Here is a 21,906-nt window from a genome sequence, read left to right as displayed (position 1 = left end):
TTGCATATTTCTGAGGTAAGATCTCCAAACGCTACTTTGCAACTTGCGGCATCATGGTACATGGGAAACACACGGTGCACGAAAAAAGATGCAATCGGTTGTTATCCCTTCCTCTTTTATTCAGCCAATTACAGTAATACACTTGTAAAGCATGATTTAACAGAGACGAAAGACGTGGGTGTTTCCAAGGTTTCGATACTTTGTCTTGCACCTTTTTCAATAAGTTTATAATTTTGTGATTCACTGAGAGTCGCAGGATTATTAGATTTATACCATTATGCATTATACATATAGTGATTAAAGGGCATAATTTTCTTTTCTTTTCATTTCTTTTTTACTCAAAAATATATATGTATATATTTATTAAATATCGTAATATTTAAATAATAACATAGTTATTCATCATATAATACATTTACGACAATTGTTCATCATTTACAAATGAAAATAGATGTGTCTTTCACTTCGTTTTCTCTTATTTTTGGTATTGTAATACCTCAGCTAACAGATATCTATCAATTCACAAGTTATACATACAAAGCATACGTGGTCAAAATGATTCCTGTATTCAGTTGTAATTTGATTATGCCTAAAAATTTTCGGCTTGAACGGTATTGTTAGGACTTGGAAGATTGATTATTACCTTTATTTGATCGAACTTCTAATTCTCGATCGAAGAGGATGAGAAAGATATATAATATAAGACAGATATTAATAAAAGTGGTAATAAATAAGGTCGCCACGTAACAATTTAGGTTTTCTTTCACGTAGATAGTTATGATATTTGTGCTATTTTTCTCTGCCAACATCCATGTATCACGTAGAATCAAATGTTATTAGTATCATGCATTCAAAAATATAAAGTTAAAGTATTCCGTGTACCGCGATTATCTCATTGTACAGTAAAACGCAGTCTCTGTGGAGTAATTCAGATATCAACACTATTAATGAAAATAGATATCAGGTATCAGAGAAAAAAATGACACCATCACACTATCAAAGACTTGCGATTCACTATTAATTAAAGAACTTTTCGAACACGGTACCACAGAGTTTGGCATGTTAAATGACGGTATACAATATTTAAATCGTACAATGTATCCTAAATAAATCCTTACAATTTGTTTTGCTACCTTCACGAAATGGTACATCTCGTATTAATGTAATAATTAAAAGTAACAAAATATAGTGAAACAAATTATTTTTTAATATATACACATAACACTGCAGTGTAACAGAGATACACAATATACATACAGCGATATAACTTTTATTTACTTTATTATATACATAGATATAATAAACTTTTCAATCCTTGAATGCTAAATATACATATTATATATATTTTTTATTATATTTTTATTTTTATTATATATATATATATAATTAATGTCATTTCTGTTTTGTATGACCTAAAGTTTCCTTTGTTTTGTTTTGTTTGTTTCTTTTTTTTTCTTGTCATTCGTTCACTTTTCATAATTTTTTTTTCTTGTTTACCTCACAAAGTAAAAATGTATTATTACATTTACGACTCCCGTTCCTTTATGATTTCACCCTGTAGCGACGATGTGTGCATATGAGCGTGGAAGAAATATGCAACTCTGAAATGTTACATGTCCTTTATCATTATTGGAAATTCTGAATTCGCGGCTCAGGGTAATGCACCCGGCGTAAAAATGACACTAGCAATATGAACAAAAAAAAAAAAAAAAAGCAAATGAATAAATGACGAAATGAAAAGAAAAGTACCAAAGACAGAGAAAATTAATTCGACAATGGTATTCAATTATTCAGACAATGCCTCTTTCTTCTTCCGCTTGATACACACCATAAAACATTTAATTCCACGGACCATCTTACATGACGTAAATTACGTTTGCCTGTCATCTCCGCAAGGATATCTCGATGATTTGATTGATTGTTACATGAATAATAACCACAATGTTGCGTTCAATGAATCATTGGAAAGAGCGGGACACGAACATGCATATTAATTATTGGTGCCTGACTCGTTGAATAAACAGTAAAATTTTTGGTATATGATATTAAAAATATTTTTCTTCCAATTCATTCTTTTTCTCTCTTTAAATAATAGACTTTCTAGGAAAAAGTGGTTTGTTTGGACAGATTTTATTCGTATCATCAGTAATGTACGAAAATTTTAAACCAATATCTATAAAAATAATATACGAATAATTTTGAAATAAGCAAAAAAAAAAAAAAAAATGCTCGTCTACTCGCGGACTGCAGAAAGAGCAAATACATCGCGAATCTGCGTATATTTGTAGTTCATTGAGAGAAAAAGAAAAAACCTAAAGAAGAAAAAGAGGGGAAAAAAAATCGATAAAGGAAACACACACTGACTAAGAAATGAAAACAAAAAATGTCACATTACAAAGAATTAAAATAGAATAAATAATAACGGTACAAACTAAATTATTATCACGCAGGAAACTCACGAAACTTCTAAACACCCACATTCTGTAATGGCGATGGACGAACTTTAACTGAACAATCTCGTTAGTACAAAAATGACGATTTACGAAATGTACCAACGGATGGGTAATGGCGAAGGGAAATTTGGGATAATTAAAATATCTGGTTGAAATGACGGATCGGTTGAACTTGAATGATTCTGTAATGAAAAATTTATTTTCAGTTTTTATTTATCGAACTAAAAAAAAAAAAACAAGAATGAGCAATTACATCCGCTAGACGCGATTGGCTCACCGAAAGTTCGTCATATCGTAAATGTTCGCTACATTAGATTTTTTCCTCGGGTCAGAAAAAATTCTCTTCGATTTTTAAACTCGTTTTCATCATCTTAAAACTGTTCATATCAACTGGCGATACCTGAACCGGTCTACATCTGACTGAAGATGAATTCAACGAAACCATATTAATAAGTTTTCTCAATCGAACGAATCGTCTGTTATTTCGTTATTTTGTCAGATTGAGAACCACCTTTGACTCGACTCCACGGGAGTCTGGGTTCCTGGCTTAACCATATACATATATATCTCTACACTTAACTTTACTTATTACAGATACTCTTAAGATTTTATACAAATATATTTTGATACTTTATCAGCGATATAATTTTCACATCTCTTCAAGCATTGGGCCAATCGGCAATCCTCGGAAGATTAGGCAACGAATAAATCGAAGTGACAGACAAATATTTTCTCCATATTTATGTGTACACTAAAGATTCAAACTATTTACAAGCCAAAATACCCATATGGTATTAATAAGCCAAGTATCGCGTTTACTCTGAAAGTTCAGATCAAAATTAAGTGGTACTGGTAAAGAAGGCAATCAACGTTCAAAAAATATCCATTCATCTAACCAGTTTTGATACTTGAGTGCCTCACTATATTCCTTGAATCGCAAAAATACGTAAACGCTTCCATTTTTTTGTAGAAAACGAAGTGGCCACACGCCAAATATTTTCCAAAGTGACACTCTAAGGTGGTGACTACGGTTAAAACTAAAAAATATCTCCGAAAAAGGCATTTGAGACGCTTCCCGTGTTTCAATTTTCAAAAATAAGATTTTTCGTAAAAATTGTAATTTTAATGTTGACAAATTCATGTCTTCGCAAATTTACGCTGTAATCAAGCATTTCAAATGTCAGTATATACTCGAACGGATTTTATGCAGTCTGTAATTTTGGACGCAAATGAAAACTTAAGAATTTATATTACAATAGACGCGTATGTGTTTTTACATTAAAATGATCTGATGACTCTAACCTTGCTTACCTATATCGTGAGTAAAAAGTATCAGTACACCCCTGAACGTCTACCAATACCGAATTTTCTTCTCGTAAAAAGAAAAAGTATTTTGGTTTCTCTCACGACAGGATGTCTAGCGATTGGGCGGATCGAAATTCCAGGTTTTTCAGACCAGAATTCACCCATTTTTTACGATCAGTACATGCACGGTGCTTCGTCATTCTCGAAAAGGTCAGAAAAATATTTTGCCTCATTCAACCATCATTTTGTATTAAATCGCACCCGATTGAACGTCGTAAAAATGCGGATTTGACAAAATTAAAAAAAAAAAAAAAAGAAACGAAAAGAAAATATGGAAGCGACACCGGCATAGCAAGAAAGAAAAAAGATTTGAAGATCTTTACAAGATTCCCTGAGATTTGCCCTGAAATTGTCATTTGTGTAACAAAATCGTTTATGTACAATAATAATAATATTAATAATAATAATAATAATAACAACAACAACAAAAACAACAACAATAATAATAAAAACGCCTAAATATCCGCAAGTTTTCTAGGTCGCTGGACATCCCATTGAGAGAACAAATATAAGAAAATTCAGTAATTTAAATTTGATCAATTTGGCTGACGAATAAGTATCCTAACAATCGTCTTGGCTTCCGTATTTATTTTTTCCTTCTTTCTTCTTCAATCTTCTTGTCTATTTTAATCCCCCGAAAGCGTATCTCTGTCCCGCAGCCGTATTCACTATACTTATTATTAAACCACTTAACAAACTACTGGGCCTTTTGATGGGTGATGATAGCTCCTTCTCGTTCCTCCTGGGGTTGATCCTTGTCCCCCCATCCCCAAACCTCGTGGCTGCCATCCCCCGTCCTCTCTACTCGTTTTCTGACCATGTCGGTCGAAACGCTCTTCAAATCGTAGGCCCAACCGATTTTAGCAAAGAAATCGATGAACGCCGTCGTCAGATTGCATCTGTAGTTACCAAGCTCCGCCGTTTTGTAATCCCACGGAAACACGTGGTGGTAGTTGTGCCATCCTTCACCCAGGGCGACGAACGCCACTCCCCCATTCTCCGAGGGGTTTATGAACCTGCAAGAAATTCATCTTCGTTCTTACTTCATTCCCGAATTGCCTTAAATTTATTACACTTCATGGGTCATAAAATTGGGATTGTATTGGGATTGTCACTTTGCGATGCGTCACCTGACGGGAAAAAATCAAACTAATGCAATCAGGCTGACAGCTGACCGTTGACCGTATTTCTTTTCGCGTGTGGATGGTTGTACAGGTATATTATCGATTACGTTTCATTAGCTTATACGAATTGAGTAGTTTTAAACACCAAAAATTACGATTTGCCTTCATTAGAATAAAAACTTGGGTTACGAGGTGATAAAATGGCGCTGAAAACCAGTTTCCGATGTCTTGAGGAAAGTTTAGAATGCACGTTACACAGGCTGTCCCATTTCAAATAGGACGATCAATTATATTGGGAAAAATAGGTTTCAGGGTAAAATTATTTAGACGAAACTTTTTCGGTTTTTAGAGAGACGTGAAACGGAGCTACCGATAAACTTTTTCAGTAGCTAAATTGTGATATGCCATCTTGCGACGTTCTCTAAACTCGACAACTTTTGTCAAATATATTTTTCTCTGGAACCTATTTTTCCCCGAAATATTTTGTCATTTCACTTGACAAAACTTGAGTTATCTCGAATAATTTCACTCACTTGTCATAGGGTTTGCTGCCGAATAGATGGGCCGCTGAATTGACGAGCCACGTTGCGTTCAGGGTTACGACGTACCTCAGAACGGCTGGTATGAGATAAGCGTTGCTCCACGTTTCGTCCCAGCAGAAGACAGGAATTACCGTTGGCAGGATGAAACATATCAGCGGCATGATAAACATGTAGTACCTGTAAAACACAAAGAATTAATAGTAAGCCCTTGCAGTAACCTCGCCAAAATGCTTATTGCTAAAAAATACAAATTAGTTGATTCGCTAATCCAACGCCTAGTCTCACGTAAGTAAACGGATAATTTTCACGTGATATTTATTCAAATTTAGGCAATCAATCGTATCTCATCGCCGCGTTCGAGCCATTTTACTCTCCCTTATACCTCTTTTTCATATGAATGATAAGAACAAATCGCTCAATTGTTGTATTTCGACCAATTAAAACACATATGTGTATATAATTTATGAAACAGCATACGTTCTCCCTGTTTTTACTAGTTTCTGTAATTTTAAATCTATAAAAGTCAAAATTGTTTGCAAGTGGGTAACAAGTTTGGTAAAGAATGCAGCAGACCTGGTTATACAGACGCATGAAAGGTAAGAAAACGTACGATACTTCTATTTTCGATTGCATTATACAAGCCATTCATTGTCAATAAAATTTCGATAAAATTTTCATTCGGGTGGCAAAAAAACTTTATACAACTTCGTTTGTGGTTCATTCCGGTTAGTTGCCGCTTTCCGTTGCTATTTGATCCACTTACTTTCTCTGGAAGGCAAGTATGGGGTCGCTCTCAAGGTCACTGAGGTCGATACCTTTGCCCTTTTGCTTAACGTCCGGATGTTTTCGGCACAATAGCCATCCAACGTGAGCGAAGAAAAATCCCCTCTTCGCATTATGCGGATCAGCGTCTGTTTCGCTGTATTTGTGATGCACTCTGTGATCTCGAGCCCAATCTAAGACCGCGTCCTGCGAAAAAAACAAGAAAATAAATTAGCATCTGTGATAGTCGACCGAAACTTTGGATATTTTGTAATTTTTCGCTGTTCCCTTGATTATAGTTGCAAGGCAGGAAATTTGCTCTTCTATAACGTTCGAACATTTTTTGAGACTGCTGATATATTATCTGATATGTGGTCAACTTGACGAAAATCAAGATACTTTTCCAAGAACGAGGAAAAGTTCCATTTTCATAGTTAACAGAAAATTATAGTGAAATATGTATTGTCGCAGTAAAGATTTAGGCATGGTTTGAATTACAAGCAAATGTGACTCGAGTAATTTCGTCAATCCTATGATAATTATCAAAACTGCACTTTCTGATAATTACGGTGCAAAATCTTTTTAACTTACTACATATTTGCCACCAAGATCAAAGTATCGCAACAGTCACAACTAAATATATAGTCGAAATGAGTACAGCCAAAGAAATAATAAAATACTAAATTTTCGGGTTACAGCTACTGCTGGGTAAAATGCTTCGATGGATCCATTTAAAACGAAAAATGAAAAATGCTTTCAAAATCATAATTTAGATAGGTAAATATAAATGGTTTATTTGAGAACATTTAAAATGTTAGATGGCATTTACAGTTTAAATGCCTATTTTAGATGAAACCATTTCAAACATTACCCAGCAGTAGTTGCAGCAAGAAAAGTAATTTTCATTCTGTAACCTCATACAGAACTAAATATAATTATATTTAGCAGCCCTAATGTAGAGAGACGAATATAAATTGTTGGTAACGTCAAATATAAATTTTTCTCAATAAAATGCCTGTAAAGATTCAATCTGAAAATACTACGTTTCGATATTACTTCTGTTCGGTAATTTAATGGCTAGACGTAATTTTCCGAATCATAAATATTTTTGTCCATCCCGAATTCTTATAGTAGAGTTAAAAATTACTGTGCAGAAAACGAGGAAAATATTTATACAGACAGCATTGAAAGTATATAGAGTATCTACTAGCTGACCCGTCGCGACTTATCGAAGATAGACAATCCAAGTTAAATGTACATTATTTTCACGCACGATAAAGCAGTCAAGCAGTGCTTTTCCTTCCGACTTAATTTGACAAATATGGAAAATTCGAAGTGAAAACTTATTTTTATGAAAATTAGTTATACCTTATATTACTCGGGAATAGTTTAGCATTTTATTAGTAAAATAATTGTTAAAATCGGTACAGCAGTTCCAGAGATTACGCCCTACATATAAACAAAGAAATTTTACCTCTTTATAATACTATTATTTATTATGTATATTGGTATTAGTATTAGTATATCAGTATAGTATAGAATTATAGATATGGATTAGTGTAAAGTATGATTATATCCATCCGATGTCTATCTCTATGAATTTGAGTGAACTAGTAAGTAAGAAAAAAATACTCGTGGTTGTTCATGGGATACGGATTGAGTGAAGCCACACGTGGCTGCGTGTCGATGTATGTATAATTAAATTACAAGTAGAGGAGATTCTGCGACACAGCAAGTGCGAACGGTGCGGAAAAGCAATTCGATTAATTGCCTCCAACAAGGCGGTAGCAAATTGGAAAACGTGTATATCAGGCATTCCACACCAAACCGACCTATGTAAGAGCCTTAACATTGAAGATTTTTTTTATTTCAATATGGTGTAGAGTGTATAGAAAAACGTCTTTTGCCGGGCTCTAGATTTTTTGGGACACGGGATTGATTTTTACCGTTCCCAAAAATAAGGAAACCCAATTTTCAAACGAATAGCCCCAATCGATTGGCTTGAAATTTTTCTCGTGGATTCTTTGTTGAAGAACGAAAATTTTGAGACGAAGATGGACGTGGTCAAGCTTTTGGTTTGGGCGCTACAGGCGAAACAAGTAATTGAAAGGTAAGAAAAAACGTATAAGCTATAATTGCGTATTTTTGAAATCTATATTTAATTCGACTTTTCTCACTTTTTAATTATCTACTCGTTTCGCCTGTAGCTTCTGAGCTAAAAGCTTTCACACTTCCATTGCGATCTCAAAATTTTCGTTACCTAACAAAGAGTTCATGAGAAAAATTTAAAGCCAATCAATTGAGGCTATACATTCGAAAACTGAGTTTTTGTGTTTTTGGGAGCAGTAAAGATCAAAAAAATTGTCAAAGTATCTAAAACTCAGTGAAAAATGATTTTTTTTATACACTTTACACGATACTTAAAAGTAAGTAAAATCAGTAATGGTGATTTTCAGACGTAGGTTGGTTTGAGGTGGAATGCCTCATACGTAGGCACTCTCATTACTTATCTCTTTCCTTCTTTTCTCTATTTTCTATTCATTTCTTTTCATTAACAGTAATTATTGTATGATAATGAGAGTTTGATAATCTGCAAACAATCAATTACCTCAACAAACTTTGCCCTATATATCAGTATTGCGTCAATATAAGCGGTAATTAACACATTTTTTTGCTCGCGAGTATAATGTAAAAAAAAGGACGCTAAGAAATAAAAAGCGAAGAAAATTACGCATAACGTGTTAAATGATGAAAAACAAAAGAAAAAAACAATACACCACAAGGAATACGAATCAATGTTGAAGTAAATAATATATATTTATCATCCTGTTTAACCTACTGTTAATAAAAACGGTCTCATTCGAATTTCAAACGTCCAGTTCACGACACGATACAAGGAAAAGTAATTAGCTAATTAGTTGTTGAATGAATATGGTTACGTAACACTTCCTACGACGCACGTCAGAACGAAGTTAAAGATACGTTCGACGTAGAACTGAGTATTTTTTGCAAACGAAAAAGAAAGAAAGATGTGAAGACATTTAAAATAAGATACAAAGAAAAAAAAAACGCAAGGAAAGGTGTGCCCTGTATAAACGTCTCAGGGCTCAAGATTCGGTTGAATTGTTGAAGGAGAAACAGACCTCAAACTCACGTTGCGTAACTGAACATTTACCATATAAAGATGCAAAAAGGAATAGTCGTAGAGAGATAGATAGATGGAATCAAGATGGACCTGAACGGTTATCTAAACTGCAATAAAAGATAAAAAGAAGACAAAGCGGTAACTGAGAATTTCATGAGATTATTAAAGCGTCGTGTTAATTTACTCCTGCAACTTATCGCATCAACGATAATGATAATTAGCGCAAAAAACAATAACAAGTCAAGTCGTACGACCTACCTGAAACGCCAGCGTGTTGAAGGTGGTGAGCAGTAGCCTTAGTTGCCATTTGGCTTTGTAGGATTTATGGGCCCAAAGTCTGTGTGCACCAGCCGTAATACCCAGACCGGATAGCTGGTACAGGAAAAATGCTGAAACATATAAAGCAGAAGAAATGTGATTACAATAATTTCACGTGAAACGAACCAGCGAATCATCAAGAGCGTTACAAGATAAGAGAAAAATTGTTCACTTCGTAAGATTAAAAATTCAAACAGCTCGTAAAATCAAGTTAGGTTGTTAATTTAATATAATTACATCGATTCGATGCGAGCACTGAAAATTATGATAGCGATAGAATTGGAAAAGAAATTTACATCGTAGATTTTTTCACCCGTGAATAACATTGAAATAAAATTCAGTACAAAATATAATGAATAATCATATTTTTGAATACTCTGAAACGTTTCGCTTAAACGGGGAGAATAGGGAGAGTGAAAAACAAATCTGAAAAAATTAGGGAATTTTTTTTTCACCATTTGATGGGAGCGAAGTCGAGATGGTTTGCTGATATTGGTCACAAAAATCAAATTTTTCCTCGCATTTTTTAGTACGATTTTAATGACAAATATTTGCGCGTAAATGTCTTTCTCCGATTGAAAAATCAAAGAAATTATACGATGTCTATGATGCAGGTGATGATCTACATCAATGCGCATTGTAATGGGAAGCCACGTGCTACGGAAATGTCTTGTCCATTTTACTATTCATCAACCATTTCATGGTATGTGAAAAATATATGCAAGCCTGATGAATATTATAATCCATGCACGATGTACGGAACGCGGCCTCGATTGCGTAAGAAATTCACATGGTTGCCTTTCTTTCCGTTCACGTTTATTATTTCTTCGCACGTATTGAATACAATTATGCACACATAATTCGTCTATTTTTTCAATTCTCATATAACCTAACCCATCCTAACCCAAGAACCTGAATTTAACTCCAACTGCAAATCAGGTTTCGCAAAACCGTTACGCTAACCCGATTGTTATAAGAACTCTGATTCACTTTTGAATGAGACGCGCTTTGCGGCAAAAAAAAAATATGCTAGGAAAATAATCACAGGTGATCGAATGACCCACAGGTCTTTCCGACGTACATTAATATAGTCAATCCCCACCTTTATTTTTCGATCCAAGGCTGTTCTTGTCATATAATTTCAAGAGTTTGCTGTAGACTGTCGTACGTAATCGCAGATTTGAGAAAGCAGAATTTAGAACACTTCCGAACGGTACACTGAGAGGCATTTTTAGTTCCGGTTTCCGCTCAGTCCTTGACTATTTTCATTTTTTACCACAATCGAAAAATATTGTTCTAGGTACAAAATGAAAATTAGTACCGCGAGCTTTTTGCGTCACTAATCACGACCCTAAGGTTAGATTTGCAAAATTGAAATTTGGAATATTGAATAGGCTGAAAAGAAACTAAAAACATTTCAATTTTGATGAAAATTGGTACTCATCGGTTTGTTGGGTGTCTGATCACGAATCTGAAGTCAACTTACGAAATCAAAAATGCCGATCCAATATGGTAGAAAAAAATATAAAAATATTCCGATTCTGGTAGAAACTGGTAGGCGGACATTTTTTGGGTCACCGATAACAAATCCAAGGTCAGACTTAAAAAATTTCTGGTACTGGATCCATTACAGCAGTTCAAAATCAATCAAAAAATCGTCACATTTTCACGTAACACGATATCCGAGGGCGTTAAAAGCGTTAATCACGAATCTGAATTTTTAATTCGAAATTCGAATTGTAAATTATATTCTTTTTCTTCTCTATAAACTTGGAACCCGCATTGTGAGAACGTGAAGTTCCAGTTTGTTCAAATTGAAAATAATATGATCTCGACGAATAAGAAATTTCCCCACGTTTCGAACAAATATATTTAGACGAATTTTTCCAATATTCAGTATTTCGCACGCATTGTTTCGGACTTCTGCCAATAAGGAATGAACAAGAGAATGGGAGGCGTATACCTATTCACGCCAAACGATCAGAAGTACATTGACGAAAGGAAAACAATCGTTTGATTAACATCAATCATGCGATTCAAGTGATCCAAGTGACTGCGAAAGTGACGTTTGTCAATGATGAATCAACAGTAAGCGGTGCTGTTAACGGACTCTGGAATAATAATAGGAGCCTGTAAAACGCACCGGATTAAGATACTTGCGTCTGAGCCGCAAACAACAACGTGAATATACGCTCGCACACACGAGTCGCCGAAGGCGTAGAAAGTACTTACAATAAACGGCAATTGGCGAACATGCAAATTGAATACCCGCCAAGGTCGGCCCCGTAACTAGACCAAAAATCTGGGCTCGATTTCAGCCTCCACAATAAAACGAAGTCAAACTTTCCTCAATTTCTGTATCGAATTTCCTAAACTGTATTGGAAGATTTATTCCGATACGGAACAGTAACTTGAATTTACAAACACAATAAATTTACTATACAATTTAATAAATTCAAATTGCGTTTTTGTATTTTTCTTATAAATGTTAATAGAATGAAAAAATTTTGTCGCAAATTTAAGGCAAATACATAGTAATTTACGTCACTACAACGGTTTCGTGAATTTTCAGCCTGATTTCAGAAATTGACAACTGTTTTGTACAGTAAATGTGTAGTAAATTTAAAATCATTATTTATCACGATCAATCGACGACGAATTTCGACGCCATCGTGAATTTAACGCAAGACGTGAAGGTGAAAAGGTTGTCAGAGAGTTGCATACGTAAATCAACGTTTGTGGTTTAAAAAACGGGACGGAATTGAACTACGGAAGATAAAAAGTACTCCGATGAAGCGTAATACGTAAGTGCTTCAATCTCTGGTCCCTCGAAAACCAAACACACACGGTTTTCAATTGATCACAACGGATGGCGTACTGAAAATTATGTCACGACCGAACAGAAATCGGGCATCTAAACTCCACGATTCACGGCAATGGTCTCGGTCTTGGGTTTGGCAATCAGGAAAATGGATCACGACATTTTGAAACGAGCACAATCCATGTTTATGGGAATAGAGATCATCAGAGAATATGCGTACAGTTTCAGAGCGATAGTACCGAAGTAAGTTCAAATTACTGAACAGAACTTTGAAAGACATCGCTTTGCTCGATTTGAAAAAAAAAGAATAAAAAATAAACAATAATTAGTTTGATATTACTCGAAAAAACTTCAAGGGTGAGATCAAGGGCCCAAAAAAGCTTTATGAAGACGGAGTTGAAGTGACCCGGTTCAAACAGATTCAGCAAATGGTTTTGTCATGGTTTAAAATAATCTAACGTGTCCTAATGTTCCCTTCCTGGATAGGATTTTCGAAAAATTTGGATAATTTAAAATTACTTAATATCCATAGCGTAGAATGATCTTACACGACTTTATAAGCTGATATAAAAGATTTAGGCTCTGTTGGCGGATAAAGAAAATAATGATGCAAGTGACCTTTTAGTTCTCTGAAAAGATTTTAAACGTACTAAAAATTAATTGAGAAGACGTAAAGCCAACAGAAAGAGGATCAGACGGTGGAATTTTTATTTTCTGATCTACTCGGGTAAAAATCAATCAACACCTAAAGGTATTCGAACACATTTGGACGTTAATTACCCAAAATCGAAATGCGGGCTTTTCAGCAAACCGCAAGAAATCCAAGTGTAAAAAATGGCTAATGCTTGTTTATGATTATACTTGTCGGCTAAAAAGTTGTGTATTTTATCAACAACATCAACAGCTTGCATTCCACTTCCAGGGTGGGCACAAATTTTTAGGAAACAAAGTTCCATGACACTTCCGGATTTTCCAGGACCTAAAACTTAGTTTTCCCTGACATTTTCCCAGTTCTAGTAAGTTACTAAAACCTAAATCGTTCAGCTTGTTACAGGGTGCCCACTAAATTTCCATCAAGAAATTTCCCGACTTTTCCAGGATTTCCAGACAAAAACCTTATAATTTTCCCCGATCAATTCGGATAAACTGATTATAGCAAATTGATAAAAATATAAGTATATTCACCATCGTGTTTTTTTTTTTTTTTTTGTTTTATGTAAGTACGAACTCGTTTATAAGATAATATTTAGGAATATTCAAAGTTTGAAGAGAAACTTCCGGCGATGGTAAAAAAAAATTTGTATTGAATCTAATTTATCTCAAGCTTGGAAAAAAAAAAACTGTGGGACGTGTTTGGATGAAAAAAACAACACGTAGTAAACGATTTCCTGACTTTCCGTTAAAATCCCAGACATTTCCCTGACTATTCCATAATTTCAGAGTTCCATGACATTTCCAGCTTTTCCAGAATTTTCTGGCCACTGGCCATCCTGTTATTGACTCTATATTCGGTTCAAATTCAATTCAAATTGAAGAAAAATATAATATACAAAAAAGTCAGTTTAACTCGACGAAAAAAAGTAAACTTGTTACCTCAAAAAATGATTTCTGATTCCTATGATAGAAAACTGATGTTTTCAGTTCTTTCCACGACCAAATTAAAAATCCCCTGTCAATTCGAGATTTTCCAAATTTTCCAGATGTGTGGGCAGTGCTTTACTAGTTAATAATTATAATTAATAGATTGATTAAAAAAAAAACCTACCGAATATCGTAGTTGTTAATTTGGCAGAGGTGAAAATACGGTAGAAGCCGTGGAGAGCGGTGAGGTGGAGGTAGACAAATATGATTACATTTCGCCAGACGATTTGTCTGACGTACTGTGGCTTCTCTTTTTGGATTTCTGGCGCCACGATCGTCGTGTCTTCCACCGTCTCGCCCTCGAAAAGCACCCCCGTTGGTGCGCTCGTTATGTTCGGCGACATCCTTACTCTAGTTCTGTAACCCAAGACCAAAAACATAATGAATTTCTCGATAGGAAAAAATTTATTCTAATCATTATCATCGTCACTTAGACCATTCCATCTTACGACTATCGCAATTGAAACGATTTATTTCGGGCATCGCCTGCAGCCGGTAGAAAAAAAAATATCGAATGAATGGACAAGTTACAGTTTTATTTTTTATTGCCAAAAAATCTGTTTCTTTTTTCAAGTTTGTCAAGTTTTGAAAATTTAAACGCTTTTAAGTTGATGTATACTTTCGCACATTTTAAATGATACGGAATAATCAAATTTCAGATATCAGTGAAAGTAAGTGGTAAAATTAGAAAATGAGTAATGAAATTTATTTTGCCATTTTGAGTGTATTGTGTGAAACATTCTGAGAAAAATGCAAAGAAAAATAAAACTGCAGGGTAGAATTATGTCTGGAATTACGTGGAGCAAAAATTTTCTCGAAATTGCCGTCAATTTGAATAGCGTAAAATTATTGGCTTTCGAAATTTTCTAGATTACCCGCATAAAACCAATTTGCATTATCTAATGAGAAAATAATTGTTCGAGACCAGTTTTCATGCTTAAGTAAATACAGAATATTAAGCAGGAATCGTATCGTCATGAATAAAATTAAATGTCGAGCGATAAGTTAGGAAAAACAATTTGCATGATAGGTGAGTCATTATCGTGAACAAAAATTTGACCCTATTGCACACTTCCTTAATAAAATTCACCGCCTCGTTCATGCCAGCTTTTAAAATTTGTTCCAACTTGAACAAATTACGTAGTCATATTTACAAATAATTATACATCACATTTATATACAACCTACGGAATATATTCCTAAGTTCTTTCGTGCCGGTAATAAATTACGTAACGTGATTTCGCACATAATACACGACGCTTGCAGCACGTGAAAGATATGTCTATAATTAACTTCTCGCTCAACTATTTCTAGTGAAAAAAGAGAGCAAGGGAAATTACACAGGCCTGCGAAATATAACTTTTAATTTCCCCTCAAAACAACGATATTTTTTTTTTCATTAATAATTTATTTTTATTCAACAAATGCTTGTGTATAGATTTGTTAAAAATTTTTATTAAAAAATAAAATATAATGAATATAAAACTGAATATTCAGTTATAAAATGAACAGCGTTAGTTTTGATCAAAACTTAAATGACTGGATGAATCAGAAATACTTGTGATATCTTTTTCTAATTTCTTCAATACTCCTGTTCAATCATTTTCTCTTGTACTTACGTAACTCTAAATATGCTCAGAATCGCCATAAAGAACACATACAAATTAACACAGAAATTGGAAGTGATCTTTAGCAGTACTACGAAGCAGAAAAAACAATTTCTCAGAAAATTCACGTGATAGAATGTTTTTAATTTTTTTTTTTTTATATGTATAATCGTACCTGATACCTACCGAAATTACTATTCAGTTTTGACGGAGGAAAACCATCGCAGGCCTGTGATATTATACTTCAGATAAATATCGCGGTACGCATGTGTATATGAGTGAGTGAGACAAATTTTGTTTCTGCGCCGATATTTCGAGAATGAATAAACGGATTTTGTACGAATTTATTATCAGTCGACACGGTTGTTTTCAATTTATAGCTGTTTGTTACTTCGGATACTATCAATCCGCAAGTTTTTGAGTTCTTAATAACGAAATAAGAGTGAAGACATTTCTTTTAAACTTGAAACCCGTCCAACTTAACGACTTTTGAATAAAAAAATTTAATTATCATGATTTAAGATGTTCAAACTATGTAATTAAGCAAACGTCTTCGAAAATCTTTAAATATTACACATGAATTCATAGAGTAAGACCTTAATTAGCCAGCTGCCTTTTAACCAAGATAAAAATCAACCAGACTTGCGTCGAAATTATTCATTTATGAAATTGCTGCAAAGACTTCTCTACGGAAATTCATGTAACCGTCGATATATTGAATACGTGAGTATATATGCATGTATGCTAAACGAATTGGTAGACACGCAACCACGCAAGCCGTCAGTTCAAACTTATAAATAACACTTTTTTATTAAAACAATACTCTTATACATACTTATACGCAATTGATTGAAAAAAAAAAAATCCATACATCGTAGAGATCGATATAGAAGGCTCGACAAGAAACTGATGAGAAATCTATTGCTAATATTTTGAAATTTTTATAAAAAAAAATTGTCAAGAGGACGCAACTTGAATTATGTTCAACTCGCGTGATTTTTTTACGAGATAGCAGATGAAAACACGATCTGTATAAATTTGCTGAAAAAAAGTAAAATTTTTTTCTGCCGTTTCGTTAAATTTTTTATTTCGTACGTTAGTACTTATGTAGAGGAAACATAACATACGGATTGCCATCACGATATAATTATCGAAACTTATATTCTGTCACGTGTTCGTTTCATTTTACATCAACATCAATCCGTGTCGTTTGTAAAATAGGTTTTTTTTTTTGTCATATATTTTTTTCAAAGTTTTTCATTATCATTCATTACACATTCGGGTTTAATGAAATTTCAACAATGACCGTTTAATGTATACTTTAAATACATACTCCCGACTGTGCGATATTGAGGTGGATTCATTATCGAATTAACATCGTATATATTGCATAACTGAGTATGTGGAAAGCGCATAATCTGGCCGTTGAACCAGATGAAAAAAAAAAATTCGCAAATCCTGACGAGTGTCAACGGATCAGTGATAAATGTTCGTACTTCAAACGTATTTATATTCCTAAAGAATTTTCAGATTGGAGTTAGTAACGATAGTGTAAAGAAATATTGAAAACAAGATCACTGTTTTGAAAATGTAGAAGGACTTCGAATGAGTGCAATTTCGAAAAAATCTAAATATAAGCTTTTCTTTTTAAAAATACATGTTACTCAATTTCAGACAATTATTCTAAATTTTTTTTTTTTTCTAAAACCGAATCGCTGCGTTAACGTTACGAACTTTAAACTCGTAAAAAATTAAACTTCAAGAAAAGGACCGCACGACGAAAGTTCCAAAGGCTAGGTTTTGTAGTCGAATAGAGTTTTTTTCATTCGTCATGCTGGAATGATTTGAAATTCACGGACTCGTGTCCGTGCAGAAACGAACTAGTGGAAAAAAAGGTAGAGGTCGGTACATAATCCTAAAAATGTTTGCACGGCAAAAGTGCCAACTGTTTGAACATAAGCTTGAAACAATCGTAAAAAGCTTTTCAAGCATTGAAGTAATTCCGTTCCAATAAAAACGTAGGGTGGACAGTTTTTACTTAATCAGACTTGTTTTAAAAGACATTTAACCCATAATTACTTATCTACTTCACTGATCTTATGCTTTCTCCACATTTTCATACTCTGTATATACATAATTTTTTAAGCAATTTTGTTTTTAGGAACGGATAGTGAATCAACTTTTTCTCAATTCGCCAATTAGGCACTTTGAACTGTACGTTTTTCAGAAAACTAGGCGTTTTTTTTCTCTCTCGTTTAGAAAGCTTAGTCTGCTGAATATGGCATTCTTCTCATTTTCTATATGCAAAATTTCCTATTATTTGTAGTAAAGATGTGAGCTGTATGTTGCAGATTCGTTAGTTCAATCCTTTGCCATTGGCACTAGGGCCAAAAAATAATCCAGTAGAAGATAAAATCGCGATATGAAAACCGCACTGGCTTTGAAGAATAATTTCAATGTCAATTAGATAAAGCGAATCAGATGGCAAGAACTTTGATAAATGAGAAAAATATCTAATTGTTTCAAATTTCAGCAGCCGAAAAGCTTTTGTTGTGTTGTACGAATGGAACAAATGTTTTATAAAAAAAATTTGCTGCAATGACACTTACAATAAATTCTAGCGTAAAAATACAAAAGTATCGAGAAAAAATGTATTATCCTCTACTTGTAAGTGGTTGGAGACTGTAAGATATAAAATAGAACGAACTTGCAGCTCGGAACTTTATAAAACCAGGAAATCGTACTCCATAACAATAGTTCGATCATTTTACACGACTACACGACTAATCGTCACTAATCGATACAATGGCTGTGAAAAATTGAGTATTAATGTGATTGAATCTCTATTTTCTTTCAGTTTATCCAAATGAACCGACGCTTATCTGACTTGTGCATTGATTAGAATATTTCTTTGTTATCCGACTAATTTCATCACCACACAGAATCTACGCTATAAGCCATCTTCAAATTCGCATATGGCCCATTGCAGTTGATCAAGCAAACTCTTCATCACGATCCTCACACTTTTAGGATAAAGTAAAACCGGCTCCGCGTGGGTCGAGTTAATCATCCTCCTCCGGAAGCTCTCCTAATTTTTTAAACGATAACATCATGCACTTCGGAGTATCAGAAAGCCCAGAAATCTAGATCAGATCGACTTGTCATCGCCGATTTATTCCTTGTCGAATATTTTCACGTAATCTGTTAATTCCATGGAAAAATCCGTAGCGAATTTTCCAGAAGCATCGAAAATAGGTGGAGCGATAACCGGTCACTGTCCGAGGGAAGATCCGAGGCTATCACACGTTATGGATCAAAATTTTTCTCCAGGATTAAAAACATGAGACTATCTGTTAATTTTTTATTTTTTTTTTTTGTTGTTTTTTTTTTACAGTTAATGAGAAAGCCTGAAAAAGACTCGCGGTTTCGTGCACTCTTGGAACTTTGCCGCAATCGTGCTAAACGAAAAATTTCTCCCACGAACATTCACGCACTGGTTCTCTATTCGTCTTTACCTCCTTAAAAATACGAGTACTTCCGGTTCGCGATATCGTAATTATTCACCTGACGATAAATCTGAATAGCCTACATGCTGATGGAAAAAACATCGAGGCTTGTTTCGTCGTGGCTGAGCTACGTCCGCCTATCGACTGTCGACTAAGCTCTGAGGACGCTCTGCCTTCAAGCGGCGCAAGCTCAGCTTACTCGATGCGCCGGGACGCCGGGCGTCGGTGTCTGTGACGTTTACCATTCTCGTCCTATTTGTGGCCGGTTTGTTCTGGACCAATTTGAACGGTCCGTTTACCGCAATCAGCTGATCCAAGGTTGTTGCACCGTATTTCCGAGGCTTTACCACCTTGCTTTGCGTTGCGAGTAGTCGGTAAGAATGACCAAAAATAATCGATTATGTTTTCCCGATTAATCGACTGTAATCGATTGATTTTTCCCGCGATCGATTTTTGTTTTTTACTCCCACGAACGACGCAATACTAAATAAATTTATATGATTAGAGTGTCAATTATTATTATTGCCCTATTTTATTTGATATGATAAGTGCAAGATGAATGAATATTTTTACCTGAAATTGACCCAAGTCACGAAGACGGGGCAATTAGATTACTTTGATTTACTGAAAATCATGTGGGTGCATGAAGTTGCAAATATCGTAAAAAGTGAATTGTTACACAAAGAAGTCGCCGCAAGCCTTTGACAGCTGATCGTTGGAATACACGATCACTTATCCCTTTCTCAGCTACAATAACAAAAACCGTTGATTCTCGATTATCGTATTCCCTAAGTAATCTACACTTGAAAATAAAAAAACACTTTGCATATTTTAATCAAAAACTTTATAAATTTCTTTTTATTCTTTCAAACAGCAGCTAAGACACCAAACAAATGGGCTCCTCAAAGTCGGTATTATCAACGACGCAAAAATTGACAGTTTGCTATCGTCGTTGACCATCGGTCAAATAAATTAACGCATGTTGGTTATCTCTCATCACACAATTACGTACGATTCATTTGAAAATATGTAAAATAAAGTGTTGCAAGTGATTACGATTTTCAAAAGCACAAAATATTTCATCACACGTCAACGACAACTTAGATCGATCTAACGATTAAACGACAAACACTATTTTTTTTTTTTCTTGTATTTCGTTTAATCGTCATGGCCACATTTCTTTCCGAGGCGAAACCCAACCGCACTGTTCGATTCGTCCGTTAGAATATTATTATACAGGTATTCGATCCCGTTCATCCATAACGTTTCTCGTTTATATCTGGAGCAACTTTTTAAACGACGAATAGTGAAAACAAGCTGTGACTAGGCTCGCACACTTCGCAACATTCAAAACGATGTACAATGAATCGGTAAAAACATGGCACAGGTTATTTAGTAACGTATACTACGGTTTCGTAGTTTTTATGGCACAAACGAAACTTGTCTAACGAGTAGAAATTTGACAACCTCATAACAAAGCGTGCAGATTAATTACGTGAGATCGTTAAGTTACTTGATTAGGTTCATTATTATGGTTCGGATGAGGAATAAAGCAACGCCTGATAATTCATACTTGTATGAGTTTAGTGGAAAAAGGTTGGATTTTTATTCCCGTATCGGTTTAATTATTATGATCAACGGTTCGAGTGTTTGATATAAAATATCATTTTTATAATCTCCACTGTTACTTTTCGCACCGATCTCCTTGGTTTAACGTCTGCCATGTAAAACCAATTTACCTAGATGGTGAAGTGAAAGCGAGTTTCAAGCGTTAGGCACATTTACACCTTACAGTCACTTATCTCGGGCTTGGAAAAGAAAAAAGAAAAAAAAAAAACGAGATCCCGTTGCTTCCGGTAGCGGACAACAATGAGGCGGACCCTCACTGATCGTCGTGTCACACGAATTGAAGTTGTTCCGAGTCGAGTGGATGCGGAAATGAACTAATTCGTGATCGAAGAATAAGGGTTGCCATTCCAGGATTAAATGCCAACTTGGAATTTCATTTAAATAACGAAAAAAAAAAAACAGAAAAATTTCCTACTTCATCGGGATAAAGAACGCAATAATCTTTTGTCTCGACTTTATAGTTTATACAGCCATTCCGGAAGATTTATTATTAAGACAGTATCGCAAAGAAATGAGTGAAATTTAAAAAGATGATGAAGTTGCATTATATTACAAGAATCTTTCACCAGCATAAGATGGAAAAGAACTCAAAGCTGGAAAAACGATTAAGGAGAACTAAATTCTCAACAAATTTAGATCGGTTTTCCATTATCCAAATCCAGAAAAATTTTGTCATTCATCCGATTTGATGGATCAGAAATAATTTCGTTTGTAAATTAATACTCTACAAATTCGTGGAAATGAATTTTTATAATAATGTTCATAAGTATTTCTAGATAAAGAATGAGATATCTGTTGACGATTTTGCTCACAACGTTTTTATCAACGATTTTTTCGTCATTTATAAAAAACTCGTACGTACAGATATAAGGAGTAAACTAAAATTTTCCAAATCATATCAGGTTTCTGGTATTAAACAAGAGATGGAATACTCTATAAAAGCTTAAAAGCCTTCAATTACCCGCTTTTTTATACTTTTCATTACTATGCGTT

At 34.4% G+C, this 21,906-nt stretch overlaps 1 protein-coding gene across 2 annotated transcripts in view; it reads right to left on the bottom strand.

Moving 5' to 3' along the window:
• Nucleotides 1-345: 345 nt before the first annotated feature.
• The window catches only part of LOC124210666 (acyl-CoA Delta-9 desaturase-like), a 37,521-nt gene continuing 15,960 nt past the window's right edge, over nt 346-21,906 (bottom strand). Inside the window, exons 1-6 of one of the 2 annotated variants that reach the window (XM_046608863.2) lie at nt 19,343-19,439; nt 14,296-14,528; nt 9,650-9,780; nt 6,248-6,453; nt 5,476-5,661; nt 346-4,834 (exon numbers count right to left, since the gene is read on the bottom strand). In XM_046608863.2, the coding sequence (XP_046464819.1) occupies nt 4,516-4,834; nt 5,476-5,661; nt 6,248-6,453; nt 9,650-9,780; nt 14,296-14,528; nt 19,343-19,386 (1,119 nt within the window). In that variant the 5' untranslated portion in view covers nt 19,387-19,439 and the 3' untranslated portion in view covers nt 346-4,515. Of the gene's footprint in view, nt 4,835-5,475; nt 5,662-6,247; nt 6,454-9,649; nt 9,781-14,295; nt 14,529-19,342; nt 19,440-21,906 lie in introns of those variants that run through there. The other variant, XM_046608865.2, reaches the window with a different exon arrangement.

The sequence above is a fragment of the Neodiprion pinetum genome, chromosome 1, assembly GCF_021155775.2.
Source record: "Neodiprion pinetum isolate iyNeoPine1 chromosome 1, iyNeoPine1.2, whole genome shotgun sequence".
NCBI lineage: Eukaryota > Metazoa > Arthropoda > Insecta > Hymenoptera > Diprionidae > Neodiprion > Neodiprion pinetum.
The sequence above is the reverse complement of the archived record's forward strand: the minus strand, read 5'-3'. Positions and strand labels throughout refer to the sequence as shown.